General features: G+C 39.4%; 3 protein-coding genes across 7 annotated transcripts in view; 2 read left to right on the top strand and 1 right to left on the bottom strand.

The window, feature by feature from the left end:
- The window catches only part of scaper (S-phase cyclin A-associated protein in the ER), a 63753-nt gene extending 57045 nt beyond the window's left edge, over positions 1-6708 (bottom strand). The window contains exons 1-2 of one of the 4 annotated variants that reach the window (XM_078256963.1): positions 6231-6708; positions 1960-2077 (exon numbers count right to left, since the gene is read on the bottom strand). In XM_078256963.1, the coding sequence (XP_078113089.1) occupies positions 1960-2077; positions 6231-6398 (286 nt within the window). In that variant the 5' untranslated portion in view covers positions 6399-6708. Of the gene's footprint in view, positions 1-1959; positions 2078-5123; positions 5213-6230 lie in introns of those variants that run through there. The other 3 variants (XM_078256965.1, XM_078256964.1, XM_078256967.1) reach the window with 3 other exon arrangements.
- A 1270-nt stretch (positions 6709-7978) lies between these two features.
- rcn2 (reticulocalbin 2) lies at positions 7979-11901 on the top strand. The gene is made up of 8 exons (XM_078256959.1): positions 7979-8051; positions 8567-8707; positions 8810-8912; positions 9008-9204; positions 9282-9395; positions 9521-9614; positions 9724-9863; positions 10531-11901. The coding sequence occupies exons 1-8, from the start codon at positions 8013-8015 to the stop codon at positions 10672-10674; spliced, it is 972 nt and encodes a 323-aa protein (XP_078113085.1). The 5' UTR covers positions 7979-8012; the 3' UTR covers positions 10675-11901.
- pstpip1a (proline-serine-threonine phosphatase interacting protein 1a) lies at positions 11324-18046 on the top strand. Of its 2 annotated transcripts, none has more exons than XM_078256958.1 (15): positions 11324-11415; positions 12701-12801; positions 12898-12972; positions 13118-13152; positions 13261-13367; positions 13511-13573; positions 14050-14154; positions 15170-15215; positions 15371-15450; positions 15991-16089; positions 16195-16291; positions 16484-16571; positions 16677-16753; positions 17150-17244; positions 17335-18046. In XM_078256958.1, exons 1-15 carry the CDS (start codon positions 11386-11388, stop codon positions 17464-17466), a joined length of 1230 nt encoding a protein of 409 aa, XP_078113084.1. In that variant the 5' UTR covers positions 11324-11385; the 3' UTR covers positions 17467-18046. The 2 variants fall into 2 exon arrangements, with proteins under 2 accessions (XP_078113084.1, XP_078113083.1); XM_078256957.1 differs by having other exon boundaries at positions 17147-17244.
- The last annotated feature ends 497 nt before the right edge of the window (positions 18047-18543 follow it).

The following is an 18543-nucleotide window of genomic DNA, read 5'->3' as shown; positions in this document are numbered from 1 at the left end:
TGGCTGAAATGACAATAAAGCCCGTTGAGTTGACTGTTTCACTGTCTGTCTGTAAACGGTAAGCGTGGCTTGGGAGTAGACTCTAAAGCAGAAAGTGCATTCTGGGATTTGGTGTCTTTCATCCACATGAGCCAAAAACACATTTTCTGGCTTTTCTCGGCCTAGAAGCCACCAATTTCTAAAAGAAAAATTCACATTTCTAATTGATAAGTGACCCAATTTAAAGAAATATTCATCTTTCCAACGGTGAAATATCCCTTTAAGTAGTTGTCGATAAACACAAATGTCCAAAAACAGAGAGGTGGACAAAACAATAACCATAATAGGAGTGTCGAAAGGCAAATGACAGACTATCACTACAATCATCATTGCGGAAGAATGCATGTTAATAGAAGAACCCATACGAGTCCCAAACTGAAAGAGTTCTGGCACAAACTCAAGAACAGCAAATCAGCCTTGAATAAAATAATTGAGCTGACCCAAAAAGAAAGGGGGAGAGCCAGAACATAAGTGAGAAAGTGTGTGCTATGCATATATAATATAAAATATATATGCAGGAACTATTTATAGTTGAATGAGGGTGGGAAAAAATAACAAGCTTTGTCCCACTCCTTTTCGGACATATTGAACATTTTGTTTGTAATACTTAATAATACTAAGTAATACTTGTTTTTTCGTTTGGTGTGTTGCTACGCACTTATTGCAGTGTTTCCCATTCATTAACCAGAATGTGGTGCCCCGCCATAGTCCAATTTGTCCCCCCCACAGAGAGAGAGAGAGAGAGAGAGAGAGAGAGAGAGAGAGAGAGAGAGAGAGAGAGAGAGAGAGAGAAAGAAAGAAAAAGAAAGGGCAGTTAACAGGAATGGTGGAGGTCAAGTTGAGGTCTGCAAGAGACTTTCAGGGAGATTTAGCAGACTCTGGAGAGGCGGAGCACTGTTCTACTGTGCAGCGACACCTGCACAAATATGATCTTCATGGAAGAGTCATCAGAAGAAAACCTTTTCTGCATCCTCACCACAAAATTCTGAGTCAGAAGCTTGCAAAGGAACATCTAAACAAGCTGTCCTGTGGATTTACTGAAGTAGTTAAAACGTATGTTTGGAGACAAAAAGGTGCTGAATTTCATGAAAAGAACATATCTAACTGTTAAGCACAGGGGTGGATCATGCTTGTGTTGCAGCCAGTGGCATGGGGAACATTTCACTGGTACAGGAAGGAAGAATGCCAGCAAATTCTGGAAGCAAACATCACACCCACTGTAGAGGATGGCTCCTACAGCAATAAGGATAAAATATATAAAGATATAAAAAGGAAAATTATCCTAAGTACACCTCAATTCACAATGGACTACCTCAAGTGGCGTAAGCTAAAAGGTTTTGCTAGGCCCTCACAGTGCCCCGACCTAAACATCATCGAAGATCTGTGGATAGATCTCAAAAGAGCAGTGCATGCAAGACGGCCCAAGAAAAAGGGAGAGAGGGGGGTATGACATGCAACAACGTTTCCAAGGCCAGAAACAAACCCTGTAAATTTAGCTTATATGGATTGTGCTGTAACCACTCGGCTACCATTAACCACAGTATAGCAGTATGTTGTGACACACAAAATATAATGTTCTACATAAAGTGACCAGGCATCAGTGTAAGCTTTAGTCAAAATAAGAGATTCTAAGCACTCCTTTATCATTAATCAGTCTAGCCATGAGATCAAATTGTATTACAATGAACAGCACTGTCTGGTTTGGGTATGATCACAGACTGTGAATGATATTGCCAAAGATGAATATGATAAACATCAGCTGCAACACCTACCACCGCACAATGAGGACCTAAACAATACAAATGTCATCCTTCATTTAGTCTTGTGATGTTAATATGGCAATAATGTGAAACCTGCCACAGAGTAGAATAATAGCACATTAGCATGCACAGAAAGTTTGTTTTGCATGCAGCTACCAACCTTCCTCCTCTTTGTTCTCTAGAGGTACACTCCAGGCAATGAGGTTTCGAGCAGCACGGCCCTCTTCAGCAACTATTTTCCTCACTTTGTCATGGCTGTTGGAGCGCTGAAAAGATGCCTGAGTGAGAAACAGATTCAAAATACAAATTTGCACTTTATCTATGAGCCAAGGAAGTATGGTGTAGAGTAGTACGACATGATATATGTGATATAATAGATAGAATAGAGTGGGATTCACGAGGTGACTTTGAATATATCACAAAATGCTGCCCAAGATAAGGCTTTCACATCAGGCAATTCTGAGAAACATGATGTACTGCACGACAAACACAAGGTGTCCCTACATTCACAACAAGGAACCCTTGGTTTGTCAGTTGAGAGGATACGTCTGCTCATACTCTATATTTTTCTTATTGTCAACAAATCCCATGAAAAGATCAACATGTATTTTCTGTGTAGCCAAAGCTCCAATGCTGATGGATCAATGAACCATGACACTGTCCCCAGACACTGTCTTTTTGCAGTAAATATTCATTATCAGCACACCAAATCTGGAGCTGATTTGGGTTAAATAGTCCCAACAAATACACTATCAACACATCAAACAGTGTGTAATAGAGTGCATTTAAGATGCATCATTTAAATCTAAAACAGACGTAAATGCACAAAATGCAAGACTTTTAAAAAGGTCCTATGACATGCTGCTCTTTGGATGCTTTTATATGGGCCTTAGTGGTCCCCTAATACTGTATCTGAAGTCTCTTTTATATAGGCCTTAGTGGTCCCCTAATACTGTATCTGAAGTCTCTTTTATATAGGCCTCAGTGGTCCCCTAATACTGTATCTGAAGTCTCTTTTATATAGGCGTCAGTGGTCCCCTAATACTGTATCTGAAGTCTCTTTTATATAGGCCTCAGTGGTCCCCTAATACTGTATCTGAAATCTCTTTTATATAGGCCTCAGTGGTCCCCTAATACTGTATCTGAAGTCTCTTTTATATAGGCCTCAGTGGTCCCCTAATACTGTATCTGAAGTCTCTTTCCCGAAATTCAGCCTTGGTGCAGAATTACAGCCACTAGAGCCAGTCCCACAATGAGCTTTACTTAGGATGTGCCATTTCTGTGTCTGTAGCTTTAAATGCTATTGAGGAGGAGAGAGGGGGGGGCAAGATGGAGGGTGGGGGTGTGGCCTTGACCTTTTCATGCCATGGGACCTTTAAATGTTTATAGTAAAGAGAAGATACAAACACCTATCCTGTGCTCATAGTAACACAAACCCTTTCAATATGTGCAAAACAGTAAATTCAAAATTCAAAAGTACTGATTGCTATTAAAAAAAATACTATATTAAATCCCTTATCCTTTCATTCAATGAGAAATATGAATACTACTCTACAACAAGAGAGCATTTTGTAAAATGCTGTAATTATTTGTCCCATCCCTGGTGTGCGGTTGTGAGCCGGGGTTGAAGCCACAATACTGCACACATTACGTTTATGGAACGGGTCTACTAGTACAGACTGTGACAAGAAACAGCTAGAGGCAGGAGCTCTATACCCACTTTGTGCCCAGCATGCGTCCTGGTTGACCTACACATTGACTATGCATCAGTGAACTTGACTGTAACCTCGGGTGAAGCAGAGACTATGAACCAAAATGAATAGTGCAAGAAGTCATACATCACATCTTCACCTCTGGGACATTAAGATGCCCAGTGATGAAAAATGGCATCAACAACTCTCTGCATCCTAATCTCACTGGGAAACATTCTGTCACGTAACAGTTTGGTCAAACAGCTCATGCATTAATGCATAGACCAAATCTGTTACACACCCTATAAGCAATAACAGCTACAACTCAATTATTCAATGCAATGACAAAAACAAAAATACACAGTGTACCCAACAGTATACCTGATATAATTTGCCTTTGTAATCTTACATAACTAAATAATTCGGACTTCTGGCAACCCAGTTACAAAACAACACAGAAGCTAACACTTAGAAGCTTATCATTCTGGATCTTCCACTCGCTGTGTTACCTCTCCCAGCAGAGTAGTCTGTTCTGTGCTGTTCATAAAATGATTTAATCTAATGTTGACTAAAGTCCAGACAGAGCAAACTTTGCTATTTTGGTTGAACAACTACTATAAGATGTGGTTTCAGACTTAAAATACATTGTTACATGAAACCAACACAAAAATCGAGAGCCAGTTCTTCTCTTAATAGCAAAATGAGTCATGGAACAAACCGTCCTCTCTTTTCCTGGCTGTCTCTCACCAGCAACACTAATCAGACAAGAAAGCTTTAGCAAAAGAAATTCTCTTGCAACACACTGCATTTGGAAAGAAGTTCACATACAATTTCTCTCTTATTCAAGGCTTTGAAGACAAAAAGTGATAATTAGGCCTAGGTTTATGTAACATAACATGTAACAATCTTTGCAGACTATCCTTCAATGCCAGTAGAATGTGAACATGGCTCATTAGGCGTTACACGTGCAGAAAAAGCATCCGTGTATTGGTCTGATACTATTTAATGTCCCTAAGGGAGATACCCAGCTGACCTACTTTTGGTGAGCCAAATTCTTTACATGTCGAGCGGCCTGGGCTTTATTCTGCCAAGTAGAAAAGGACTACAAAGAGATAAAAGAACATCAAACAACACAGGCTGAGCTAAAATGAGCAAGAACTAATGACGTAGGTCAGCATCAATGCACCATCTACAATCTGTAAATATTTACTCTGCGTTTAGTGGGCTTGGAAGCCATTTGATGACAGATGAATGCTGTGAGAACACCTTACCTACTTACAACTGATGGCTAACTATGTGCAGCAGGCACAAAGGCAAAAAAGGCTTACAGCAACATTCTCTTGATCCACTCAACCAGCTGTAAACAAACTGTCTCCTGGGCTGCACTGTAGAAAAATAAGAAGCATTCATTGTGGAGCATAAATTCTGTAATATTCTCTGGCAGGGCAATCCTTCCCCATGCACCAGAGCGAGTGCTTATTTTCTAGATTGTGCTGAGTAAGGGGCAAGTGTAAGGTTGCCCTTTTAGCAAGGTCTACAAACATAATGCAAGTAGCAAGACAGTGGGTGAGATCTCGCTCATTAGGAGAGACACAGATCAAAAACCAAAATCAAAAGATTAGAGGATACATACAGAATAGAAGTACAGTCTGTAAGCAGGTTCCTCGTCCTTATCCACCCCTGACATAATTTTGCAGCCCACTTCAGGCAACCTGTTCCCCCTCACCACTGAGCACTGCCACTTGTGCAAGGTGACATCGTCATCTGAAGGCAGGACCAAAATAGACTCCTACTGTGTAGTCCACACTGCTATAGCAACTTGCCCAGCGGTGTCAACTCCTCTCCCAGTGGCGATTGAGAGAGACAAGTGCTCAGCAGTCCGCCCGTCCTGCCGTTCACGACTGTCTGTAATCTAGCCTGAGCCCTCAGTGCTCTGCTGAGTTAGCAGCCACTTCTTAGGCCCAACTCTCTGCCTGCCACTGTCTTCTGCTCTCCACTGCATGTAGCTTCCTATATTTACAGCTTCTCTCCTCTGCTTTCCCTGCTCTGCATCAGAGCCCCCCCTCTCTCTCCTTCTGCCACAACACTGCGCAGTCATGTGCACACAGCAGGCCTGCCGCTCTGCCCCCCATCCTGTGTTGCCAGTGATGATGAGAGTAGCTGCAGGCTCAGAGACAGTGTGTGCTAATGCAAGCTTGGCTGTGCATTAGCCACACAGGGTGATGCTCAGGATCTTATTGGACTCTGCATCCGATGATTCATGGGCTGCAGGGAGGGGGGAATACAAGCCCACATGGTTTGACTGCCTACAAATGATACAAACTTACAAAGTCTGCAAGAAGACAAACAGGGAGAGCTTACCATCTGATACAGACTTGTTCCAATTACTCCCTACTCAACACTCCTCCTGCTGTCACATTCTTGATTCACATTCTATGATGATATGACAATACACAATAATCCTATGATGCATTTTTAAGCCTGTTCTCACAAATCTCACAAGGCCATTTATCATAATTTTGTATTACGAGTGGGTGCTGCGAGGGAAAACATCACAATAACACACACAGAAGGTATAAGGTCACCCTAAAATGCTCCTTTTCTGCTGAGTGAACCCTAGATCATCCAGTCACTTAGCTCAAGCTAGCTAGGAGTGCATCGCAATTCTAAAGCTCTTGACTGACTAAAAACACGACTGTATTTCAAGCTGTTAGCGACGAGCTAAAATGTCATTACGTACCTTCAAAGCGGCCATGGATGCATTCTTGCTTTTGCCTCCTCCATGCGAGGAGCCTGAGCTGTTGCTACCAGACCTCTCCCTCCCGTCCCCACCTTGGCTAACTCTCGGGCCGAGACGGTGCTGCCCAGCGCCACGCCGTCGTCCGTCATGGCGGTTGTCTTTGGACATCGACCCCGTGTTCAATGCTTAACTAGTCAGTGAGAAATAAAAGTCTACGGACACTGTTGTCTTGTTGTCAGAGTTGATGGAAAAACATGCCAGATAAATGCATGACAGCGAAGACAACCTAACAAAAGCAGGAAGTCTGTTGCGTTTACATGTTTGACTGGCGATGAGATTATCCAATGAAATCACCTTAATATCGATACGACATACGCACCAGCCAATAATGCACAGTATAGTTTAGGTCAAAGGGTGGGTCCGATTTTCTTTGGGTGGGACTTCAAACTGTCTACCATGGCAACAACATCGGGCGGGACGTTTGGTTGATTTTTCAGTATGCGTTAAGTGTCATCTACAGACAGCAGGAAACCAGAAGAGCAGTGAACGTGCCTTCAAAATAAAATAAAAGAGGAGGAGACCCGAGACCTTCCCCTGTGGAAACTACTAAAATAGATAGACCAAGCAGGAAAATATTGCCACACACACTACACATAGCTTATGTTTGCTTCATTTCTGTTCAGCTTTGTTGTGTTCAGTTTAGCTGTATGTCTTCTTGTACAATGTTTTTGCTGCTGCAATAGGCCTACACTGAGAGCCTCAGGAAACCAGGGTCAGATATCCCTAAGCATACTAGAAAGACGGTTCTTGTCTAATTGTATTTAAATCCCTAAATGGATAGGCTCCACAATATATCTTTCACAAGCTTGCACAATATGAAAATGCCAGGAACTGTCCTGGAACTGTTTGCTTATTCAATCACTGTTGAGCAATAACAAAGATTGGTGAGATTCTTTAAGTTATATGTACCACATGTGTGGAACAAATTATCATATATGATCTAAGGTGTGTCGAACTATGACCACCATTAAAAGGGGGTTTAAAACCCTATTAAATCAGGCCTGCCTCTAAATTTTAATAGGCTATATGTCTATGTGTTCATTTTTATATTTATATTCTCTTTTAAATTCACTCTTCCACAGAATATCAATTGTGCTATACACCGATAAACTTGCCATGCCTAAAGGGCTGCAGAAATATACATAGAAAACTTGGTTTGAGTCAGTAAAACATTTTCCCCAAGGAACAAGTCTATCTAGGAATCCAACACCCAAAAGTGATAAAATACACTCATGTCAATTCAGATATCTCAGTGTCAACGTTTTCTTTTGGCTTGCCCTATCTGCACAGACACTCACCTATGTTATTCAAATAGCCTAACTCTGTAAACATGCATTGTGAAACAGCTCGTCTTAAAGCCAATTCTGCCTCCTAAACATCTAGTTAGAGAGAATTACATTTGTCAGCTGCATATACCCTGAAGTTAATACAAATCTACAGTGAGATATATTTTAAATCTTTTTTTCACTCAGCTAGTCCCTTTCCAGGCTGCTGATGGTCTAATAAGGCTACCAAACCTTAGACTGGAAAGATAAACTGAGTACATTTTGTTGATTTATCTTTGTATATTCTTGTGAGCCCTGTATGCATGACATCCTAGATAAACCGGTGGATTTAGATACATTAGTTGATATTAAGTTCCAGAAAAGTTTGACATACGCCAGAATAGCAAAACGTTTGATTTGAAATTTGTGACCGGAAGTACACGTATCCTCCAGATAAATGACTCGGTATCAACACTTCCACGGAGGACTTTCCACGGTAATGACAACATATCTTCCGTTTGTCAGCTTTGTCGCAGTTACTTTATTAATCGCTTGTGTGCGTTGTCTTTAACTGTGTCTAATATTTTTTTGGCTGACGCTGTTGATTTTGTCCTTGAATCTGTCTCTCTCTGTGTCATTCCCTCTGTAACACATTAAGTATAAGTATAAACAGTAATTAATTAAAACTACTGTAGACAATAGTAGGCTATTTCAACTAGGGTTTTTGTTGCCTCTTTGATCCTCTCTCTTCATCTTAAACACATTTGTTCCTAGTAGATTTGGCAGGTTTTATCATGCAGGACGAGGCTCACACATAAAGTTTAGTTTGTTGGTATGAACTTCCATCAGCTGTCCACAAGGTCGCACAGTTGCATTGTGGCAGACTGCTTGCCTTGGTCATTTGAGTTTTCAACTAGAGAACTACCCTGGATACTAATTAATAGCACTTTGTAGTGTTTTCAGTTCATTCACTCATTTGTTTTACTGTTCAATATTTGTGTTACTCAACAGATGACATCCTCTGCATTGTTGCTATTGCTGATTCTTCAGTTTGGATTTGGACAAAGCTCTCATAAACATCTCCATGATGATCATTATACTGGCCAGCAGCACAACCCTGAACATGACATGAACATCCTGTTGGGAGATGAGGTTATTATGTTTTTACTCATTTTCTTACGCTCTTTTGCCCAATTTCTAATCTTCATTCATCACCTGCTCACTCTTTGCTCTACTTATTTTATGCACTTCTAGGACACTGAGGAGATAAAGAAACTTAGCCCAGCAGAGCAGGGGAAAAAGATGATGGAAATTGTGAAGCGGATTGATACAAATGCTGACCATCTGCTAAATGCAGGTACATTTGTGTCTCTCTCAACATTTGAAAAGAAAGCAAAGATCAACAGAGGTGATGAAAGGTCATAGGCTAGTCTGCTGTGTTTTTATCAACAGAGGAGGTCACGCTATGGATTCAGCACGTCTACAGAACATATGCTCTGGATGATGCAAAGGAGCGTTTCCCTGTGTTTGATACTGACAAAGATGGTGTTGTTACATGGGAGGAATACAACATGGTCGCTCATGACCAGCTCATTAGTTTTAATGACAGCGCTGTTCTGGAGGATCCAGAGCAGGAGTCTCTCAGACACGTAGGTGTACTTTTTATTGTCCTGTAAGGAATCATATTAAACCACAGCCTGATTTATCTGTAATGTATCCCCATTAGCTCCACCTGAAGGAGAGAAGGCGCTTTGACTTTGCTGATGTGGATGGCACACCGGGGCTTAATGTGAAGGAGTTTCTTGCCTTTACCCATCCGTCTGAAGTGGATCATATGGCTGTGAGACCAGTTTAGCTCCTACTCCTGCAAAGCCTGATATGATAATGCATTCTTCCACCCATTATAAGAGTGCCCTTCATATTTCATGTTAAAATTGAATCATTTATTCTTTTTTTCCCTAATAGGATTTTGCCATTGAAGATGTGTTGAGTGAATATGACACCGATAAAGATGGACTCATCAGTCTGAATGAATTCATTGGAGATGTCCGTGGTGATGGTAAGACCACAGAGATTATTTTAAAACATAGAATGAACTGTTGTTAGTTTCCTCTGCTATGATCAACTTTCATCCCCTGTGCAATGTTAACACTTTTTTTTGTTATCAGAGGAGTCCCCGTCACAGTGGGAAATTGAAGAAACAGTGCGGTTTAAAGACCTCTATGATCAAGATCAGGATGGCAAGTTGAATCGAGGCGAGCAGCTCCGCTGGGTGGCGCCTAATAGCTACGGTTCAGCAAGAGAAGAGGTAAGACCCAACGTGTACCCAGATTTTGTTGGTGTGGAAAAAAAGTTCTCTCAGGTTCAATTCAGTGGCTGGTTCAGATGAGTTTTATTAACTGCGCAGTGGAGACAGAAGCTCACAAGAAGCTGTAGGATTCTCTCTGAACAGAATGAGTTTTGTGGTGCTGAGAAGACATTCACTCACAAAACTATCTGAGTAGATTTGCATATAGACCCAATACCGTCTGCTCAAACTATTGAAAAACTGTCCTTTGTTTAAATGAGTTGGAGCCAGCTTGGGCTTGTTTAAAAAAGGTCTCACTCACAGTGACCAAAATACAATGCCTTAATTGTTTTAACACTAAGCTAGACAAAAGGCAGACAGGCTTAATTAACACAGCAGACATTAAAGTTTGTTGATCAGAGAAAATAATAGGAACTTTATCAGTGAACAGGAAAGAGGATATTATGATAAAATGAGACTAAAATTGTTAGGTAATTCATGTTCTTATACATTAGCATAATATATCAATATTGATACAAAATTATTGAGTTTTAATACATGAGAAAATAGATGCTCCTTTACAGTAGCTATTGCATCTAGGAATATATATTTTTTTCTCTCCATGATGGTATGGCAGCATATTCACTGATTTCTTTTCCTTGTTTTTTATCTCTCATGTCATCAACAGGCTCTTCACCTCATCAAGGAAATGGACCACGATGGAGACGGACAGATCTCAGAGGCTGAAGTTTTGAAAAATCAAGAAACATTCATGAACAGTGAAGTGACAGACTATGGCAGACAGCTGCATGTATCACATGATGAACTATAACTGTACTTTATGTTCTTTTTTTTTGCCATTTGTTTCCAGGATATATTTTATAGGAGATATTTATTTCCTGTGTTGTACTTCGACAGTAGTGGATTTGCATCATTGTTGATCTTATACGCTAACAATCATTTTCAATATTGAATGAAATAGACAAAACAACAGAGAAACATTTTTTCACACAACACTTGGACAGTTAGGCACCTCTAAAACATTTACAGTGGTGTTTAAGCAAATTCTAAACATCAAATGCTTCACAAAATAGTTTGTCTTGCAGGCCTGTTATATTGGATTACATAATATTGTAAGCAGTTCCTGTTATTTTGTCCATTTTACATGTACATACTCCTGAAGAAAAGGGAGGCTCAACTCAGAGAATGATTGTAACCACTTTTTAAGGACGAGTTTGTTTTGATTACATTTTACAGCAGGTTTGTTGAGCTTTATCATCATTAGTGAGTCTTTCACATATGCCAAAAGTGAGCTGACACATGTATCAGTCCAGTTGTAGCAACCGCTGGCATGTTGCATCTCTTCCTCATTTAAATCAAATGAGCAAGCGAGTGAGCGTTACTGCTTGACGGCTGGTTTCCTGAATGTGTCATGATCCGTTTCCCTTGCATCGAGCAACAGCCTGTTACACTGCTGGCTGCTTTAAAGTGACTTCAAGTTGAGTGGATTCTCTAACAGGGACTATTGTTAACCACTGCCAAGATGACCTTACAATTTAAAGATGCCTTTTGGGTGAGTCAGTGTGACGCTACTAATCCATACTTTTTTATGTTTATGTTCAGAGCTCAAGTTGTCCATGAGTTTTTACTCAGCTGTGAAAGTCAGTGTTGGTGTATTTAGTATGTTCACTGGAGTTTTGAGGTAGTATCTGTCGTGTGCCTGTCCACTTCTACTGTATTTATGCCTTTCATTTTGTCTGGACAGTATCTACTCTACCATATAGGCTACTAGTAAATTTAGTTATCTGTATCTTTTACTACAGTTGGCTAAACACTGTGTCCTGTCTTTAGAATTACTGTATAATCTTTGCTTTCTTTCCTTTTCTCCCTTTGAAACTCGCTGAACAAGTACTGAATTGTTGCTTGGATTAAAACATTAACAGTGTATGCAGTCTTGATCAGCGAACTTTTTTTTTTTTTTATCTCTGGGTTGTGTACACGCTCTATCTCAAACCAGGTGTGTCACACAAACTAAACAGCTCTTTCTCTGTACAACTTTTTCAAATAGTGGTGTGTGGTATAATTATTGTGAGCTTCCTATTAATCTCATCTCCCCCATGTGCCTCTGGTCTTCTGACCGCCTTTTCAGAGACACCTATTACTGTAACACATGTATGCAACAATGCAAAAGACCAACTTAAAATGTATATGTAACTATTTGCTAACAATAACCATAACCGTAAGGAAAACTGAAAGAACTGGCCAGTCAGAAACAACAGTCAGTTGAACTCTATTAAGCTTAAGTTTACATTGTGAAGTTGTGTGCTTCCTTTTTCCTCTTCATTCTCACCCTGTTATCAGCACACCTCATTTAAAATGTAATAGAGTAACAATATAAATGAACATTAGAGATGTTTGTACAAGTAATTTTACTTCCAAGTTAGTCAAATTTCAGCCAAGTACTTTTACGTGAGAGGGGTTTTTTTGGTACTTCTGTCACTTGCTGCTTTCCATTCAGACCCCAGCAACAGCAGGTTCCATTTTCCATTCTTGATGAGATACCCCCACAATACCTCTTCGTATCTCGGAAGTCATCAAAGTAAAACTTTCTGTTGAGTATCATTTAAATCATCAGCTATTCCCTAAAGGTGATCATTGGATCTTTTAAATACTGAGCAATAAAGAAACCGTAACATTTTATTTCCAGGGGACTCAAAACATTTTGTATTAACAGCATTTATTTTGACTTTTACTCCAAAATGTAAAGTGTGTGTTTTGTATTAGGGCTGAGATTCCCTGTAAACATTTCCCTTCTCACCAAAAGTATGAGTATTATGGTTTGGTATTTATGGTTCCAGGGAGTGGACTTCATCAGTAATGTTGGGTTTGAGACTATCAGTCAGAGACTTCATGATGGTCGACGAACATGCAAAGACATGGAGGAGCTCTTGAAAATGAGGTGGGATCACTAATTTCTGATGAATTGTACATAATGAGTGGTTACAATGACCTCAATATAATGTAGTTCAGCTCTATTGTGGTTTTCTCTATGTAGGGCATCAGCAGAGGAGAAATATGGCAAGGAACTGGTCACAATCGCCCGCAAGGCTGGCGGATTATATGAGATCTGGTGGGTGTATGCATTTGAGCATTTATATACTCATCAGTATGTATAAGTATACCTTTCCAAGCAATACATTTATTCTGCACTATTGGACTTCCAGAAAGCATTACATGAGAAAATGCATTAAATTTCGTTCATCTTGTTTTCACAGCACTTTGAAAGCATCTTTTGATGAAATGAAAACACGTAAGCACAGGATATATTTCCTGCATTATGTTTTCCTCTGCACTTTATACATGCCTGTATAAGTCAGTCAGTTCTGAGTTTTTACTTGTAAGTTTTGGTGTTTTTCAGAAATTGAAAACGTAGGAAACTTGCACATTCAGCTTTCTGGATTCCTCAAGGAAGACGTGAAGAGAATGGAGCAGTTCAGAGAGCGACAGAAAGAACAGAGAAAAAAGGTACCAATGAAAAGCCTTTTTTTTCCTTATTTGCATGCAGAGGAAATCTAAAAAGGGTTGCCTACCAGTGTGGTTTTATGATGGCAGTTGTGTGTGTGTGTGTGTGTGTTTAAAGTAACATAATGTTGTTCTTTACTTTTTAGTTTGAAGTTATTATGGAGAAGGTCCAGAAGATAAAAGTCTCCCTCTACAAGAAAACATTAGAAGTAAGGTCAATTCATATTATCAGAGATTTCCGTTTCAGTGAGTGTATTTATATTATTCTTCATATATAATTGTTGTTAATCTTAGGACCAGTTGTAGTGCTGCTACGTACATCCTGCTTGTGCATTACGGGCAAAAAAAAAAAAAGCATTCTGAAAAGAATTCAGCAGAGAAGCTATATTGTGTATTAAAGATGTATAAGAGTAAGATGGTTTCTCAAGATAATATGTAAATGGCATAACCCCAATGGTGTGACACGATAAGGAGCCTGAGCATACCTTTCTCCGCTCAGAAGAAAGAAGTGAGGTCAGGCAGGGTGCACACTGTTTTTCATGCAGAATCAAATACATGAGACATACCTTTTTCTTGACTGAATCCTCCCTCCCGCCCACACACCCCACACAGGAAAAGCAAAGTGCTGATGTACAAAGCATGGGTGTTAAAGTTTCATATGGTTTCTGTTCTGTTTCCCTCATAGTCTAAAAGATCCTATGAGCAGCGCTGCAGGGAGGCAGATGAGGCAGAGCAAACCGCTGAGAAGATGGGCAATGTTACCACAGCCACTCCCAAACAGATTGAGAAGGTAAATCTGTACTGTGGTATGACTCATTAAAAGTCCAATGCAATAATTATATTCAGTAATGAAAAGCCAGGCTTGTAAATGTATGAGTGCTGTTTTTTCTCTTGGAAAATACATCCAACCAGGGTGCCCTGGTAGCTCACCAGGCAGAGTGCGTACCATTAAGTCCCTATCACAGTGGCTCTGGTTCGAATCCAGACCAGTGCCAAGTCCATTCTCAGTGTACAGTATGTGCACTGGAGGATTAAAGTTTCCACATCACATTTGTGTGTTGCATATTTGACCGTAATTGGCTTCCAAACTAGATATATTACTCACATGCTCGTTCGTACACGTCTTAAACCAAGGTTTAAGATGAGCACAGAGAATGTTTCCTTTTCAGCAGATTCATTTAAAAACAGTCAAAGCACAGTGAAGCTCAAACATCCGACTGAAGTATCAATAAGAACATCTCAGTCTTTGCATTTTTCACACAAAGGCCTGGCCCCTCATTTTTTAACCACTGTAGACATTTAACTATTCAAAAGTCTGTTAAAAAATATGTGAAGAGTCAAGAGTAATACATAATGTAGTAACCATATTGTAGACATTGTACAACAGCCTGTATGGTGCTAATTAATTGTCTATCAGAACTGTCACTGACATTTGAGAGTATACTGGGCACCCTATTAACAATGCATGCTATTAACAAATGCTAACATCAAATGTAGGTATGTTTAAATTACATACTTTTTACCATTAAGAAGAATATATATTTGAAAGTAATTGCTGTTGTTGGCAACCAGAGGGATGAAAGTTTTTCCACAGTTACTCCACAACACTGACAGATTGGGACATTCAATTATCTTTGCCCTTGAAATTATTATCTAATGTAGTAATTAATAAAGGGGTTTATGTTCCTAAATAGAGTGTTATTGACAAAGATTACGTCAAAGCACGCAATATATTTCCTTTTATTGGGAAAACTACAGGTTTACAGATATAAACCCAATGTGTAATTCCTTTTTTTCTTTTTCAGATGAACACCAAATCTAAACAGTGCAGAGAAGCTGCAGAGGAGGCTGGTAAGGACAAATAGGTCAAGTGCTGTACTGTGTCATTTTATTAAGGAAGCCACTATGGTCTACCAAAAAAGTTCTTGGTTGTTACATTTCCTTCCCTTTTTATTGAGGATTCTATACATAGTTTTTTTTACAATCATTATTTTACTTGTCTTTAGAGAAACAGTACATGTCAAACATTGAACAACTTGACAAGACTCGTCAAGAGTGGGAATCAACACACATCAACACATGTGAGGTAAAGTAGAGCACTGCAAGCTGTATTTCTCCTCTCACTGTATTTGTCAAGTGAGAAATGCACACTATAGATTGACGCATTTGAAAATGTACAGACCAAGAGTAACAAAAATCAAGGCCTGTTCTGTTAATGAGGATGTGCAATACTTCCTATAAGCAGACTCTAAAGTGAGTCACTAATCTACTAAATTGTTTCCTGGCAACAAAAGTCTTCCTACATGTGATAATATCATCAAAGCTAAGGCAGCCATTCAACAAATTTTTTTATCTCTATTTATAAAGACCAATTGTCTGTGGCAGTTTGCAACACAGGACAATACTTAGTGTACACACAATAAACCAGGAAACAAAACAGAAAAGACGTTAAAGAAGTTAAAATAATACATAAAATAATACAAGACTATAAAGCATTTAAAAGCACTCAAATGACAGCTATATAGCTATAAGTTGTGTACATACAGTAATGTTCAATGTTGTACATTTGCCGTGCGTCAATGTTTTCTAGATTATTTATTATTTTTCCAATCACACTCTTTTGCAGATATTTCAGCAGCAGGAAGAAGACCGCATCAGCATACTAAGGGATGCTTTGTGGGTGCACTGTAACCATTTGTCTATGCAGAGTGTGAAAGATGATGAGGTGCGTGCAGCTATTTTCTGTGTGGGTTGGATCTTCAGCAAGCCCTTCCAATACTACTACTGTATTGTATGTTGAAAATTCACTCTGGACAAACTGCTCTTTTAGTGTTACGAGGATGTGAGAAAAACACTGGAAAAGTGTGACATCATCGCAGACAACAACTGCTTTGTGGAGATGAAAAGCACTGGCTTGACCCCCTCAGGTAGGCGCCTGCCCTGCGGTTTTCCTGATTTGGATTTGAATATGTTCCAACGTTGACATTTTAATATTATCTCTCAGCTGCTGCTAAAACATACAACATGACACATTATGAAACAGGTGATGAATTGTGCAGGGTTTTACCCCTAATCATTAGTTTTTATTTATTTACTGAATTTCAATGGTATTTTTACAGCTCCAATTGAATACCAAAATTACTATCAGAAGGATGCTACGGAGGACAGAAATGGAAGTGCTGGATTCGTAGGGGGAGTCATGAAAAAGTCAGAATTACACAATAGAAATGACCAAATTAATGATAATGAAAATAAAATAATGATTATTACGTAATGTTTTTTTTCTTACCAAGTACTTTCCCCAATTTGTAGGTTTTCAAGTCTTCTGCAAGGGAACTGTTCCAGTGGCTCCAAACTGAGCATTAATGAACAAGTTACACAACCTACTGGTATAGTACCAAAGTCATTTAAGAACATTGTAATTTCCAAAATGATGACAGATATAACTGTGAAGGCCACTTGATCCTTGCAACACAAGGTGTGGAGAAACTTAAGTTACATACTTATTCTTCTTCACACCAGTGAAGTTGCAATTTGGTTAAAAAAAGGCATATCTTTGGTTTCAACATTTCAAATTACATCCAGGTTAAAGTCAGTTCAAATGAACACATTTGGTACATGACAGGTGGGGTCGATGAAGGGTTACTTGAGCTCACTTGACAGGGCTGCGGGGGTACATAAGACTAGTCGCTCGTTTGGGAATAAAGTAGCAAATTACAAGTGGCTTCCCACAGTTAGTGAACCATTGCTGATTATGTCTTAAATCATGTCATACTCCTCAGCAGCAACATCAGAAGGAGTTTATGCTTCAATTCCTGTATGTCAGGAGTCCCAGCTGAGCAGTGAGGGGTACCAGGTCATGTATGACTATGTGGCACAGGTCAGTTTCTATATGAGACACATTCAAATGTTCAAATTCTAGTTCATTTTAAGGGATATCTGTTGATTGAATGTTTTTATCCTTGTTCAGGGGGACGATGAGCTCTCGGTGTCAGTCGGGGATGTCGTGGTTGTCATAGATCAAGGTGAGGATGGCTGGTGGACGGTGAAAAGAAATGGCCTTACTGGATTGGTCCCAGGCTCTTACCTTGCAAAAGAATGAGTTTACCTGACAGCCATAGACATGTAATATTTTGTAAAGGCTTTGCCATTTCAAATTGACTTATAATTTGATCTTATGTTGTTCATATTTGTGTTGCATGCATCATTATGAGTAGGATTTGACCCATTATAGTAGTATAAAAGATGCTGTGGCAGAGACCACGTACTGTAAATGAAGAGCTGATAGTTGTCAGAGGTCTTGTTTTGCTACAAAACCATTGTTAGAATAATTTGAAAGAAACTTTATCACATAATCCTACAGATAGAGGCTGTCACATAGGCTACAGTAGCATAAGACTGTTGAATAAATTATTTATCGTTATGGCACATATTCATATTGCTTTGCCCTTACTGCTGGTGTGTTGAGTGCTCCTCATACTCATGACAGCTGTGAGATTAAGTGATCTGTTGCACAAGACCACTGCACTAAGTTTATTCATATACTGTTGTATTGTTTTATATCTGCGGTCCTAAATGTTGTGCAGAATGTTTGATTTCTGTTGTTGGCCCATTTATAAGTTCTGTATGTGTTTATTGTTTCTGTTCTGAATGCTAAAAATAATAAATTATTTGTGAATTTATTCGTTATTTATTCAACATTCAGAAAAATGTTTTGTTTTTGAGACATGGTGAAAATTGTTTTTAGCCGCCGCTAATTAAGAAAACTATTTGGCATTATTGCTTTATTTTTTCTTACTATTCTTAATGTGGGTTACAAAAGGACCGGACCAGAACAATCCAACAAAGTAGCTGTAATACAACTGGGCACTATTCTTGGGTCATGTTGCTAAGCAATCTGCTCTCTCTGGTTCAGTGCCTCCCCCCCTAACCAAAGCTGAGTCTATTAACCACCATAAGTATCCACAATGCATGTTTGGTAGTCACAAGATGTTACAAAAGCAGATACAACTACTATCTACTAGTATCTATCTAGTGATTATAGTAAGAGCTATTTAAAATGCATACATGTGTTATGAGTCCATGGGAACCTAGTTTGAAGACATAAAGCTACAAAGCAAAAAGTATTAGACCTCTTGAACCCCTCCCTCATGGGAAACGCCTCAACTTAGACCACTCT

The sequence above is a fragment of the Sander vitreus genome, chromosome 8 (genome assembly GCF_031162955.1).
Source record: "Sander vitreus isolate 19-12246 chromosome 8, sanVit1, whole genome shotgun sequence".
Classification (NCBI taxonomy): Eukaryota; Metazoa; Chordata; class Actinopteri; order Perciformes; family Percidae; genus Sander; species Sander vitreus.
The sequence above is the reverse complement of the archived record's forward strand: the minus strand, read 5'-3'. Positions and strand labels throughout refer to the sequence as shown.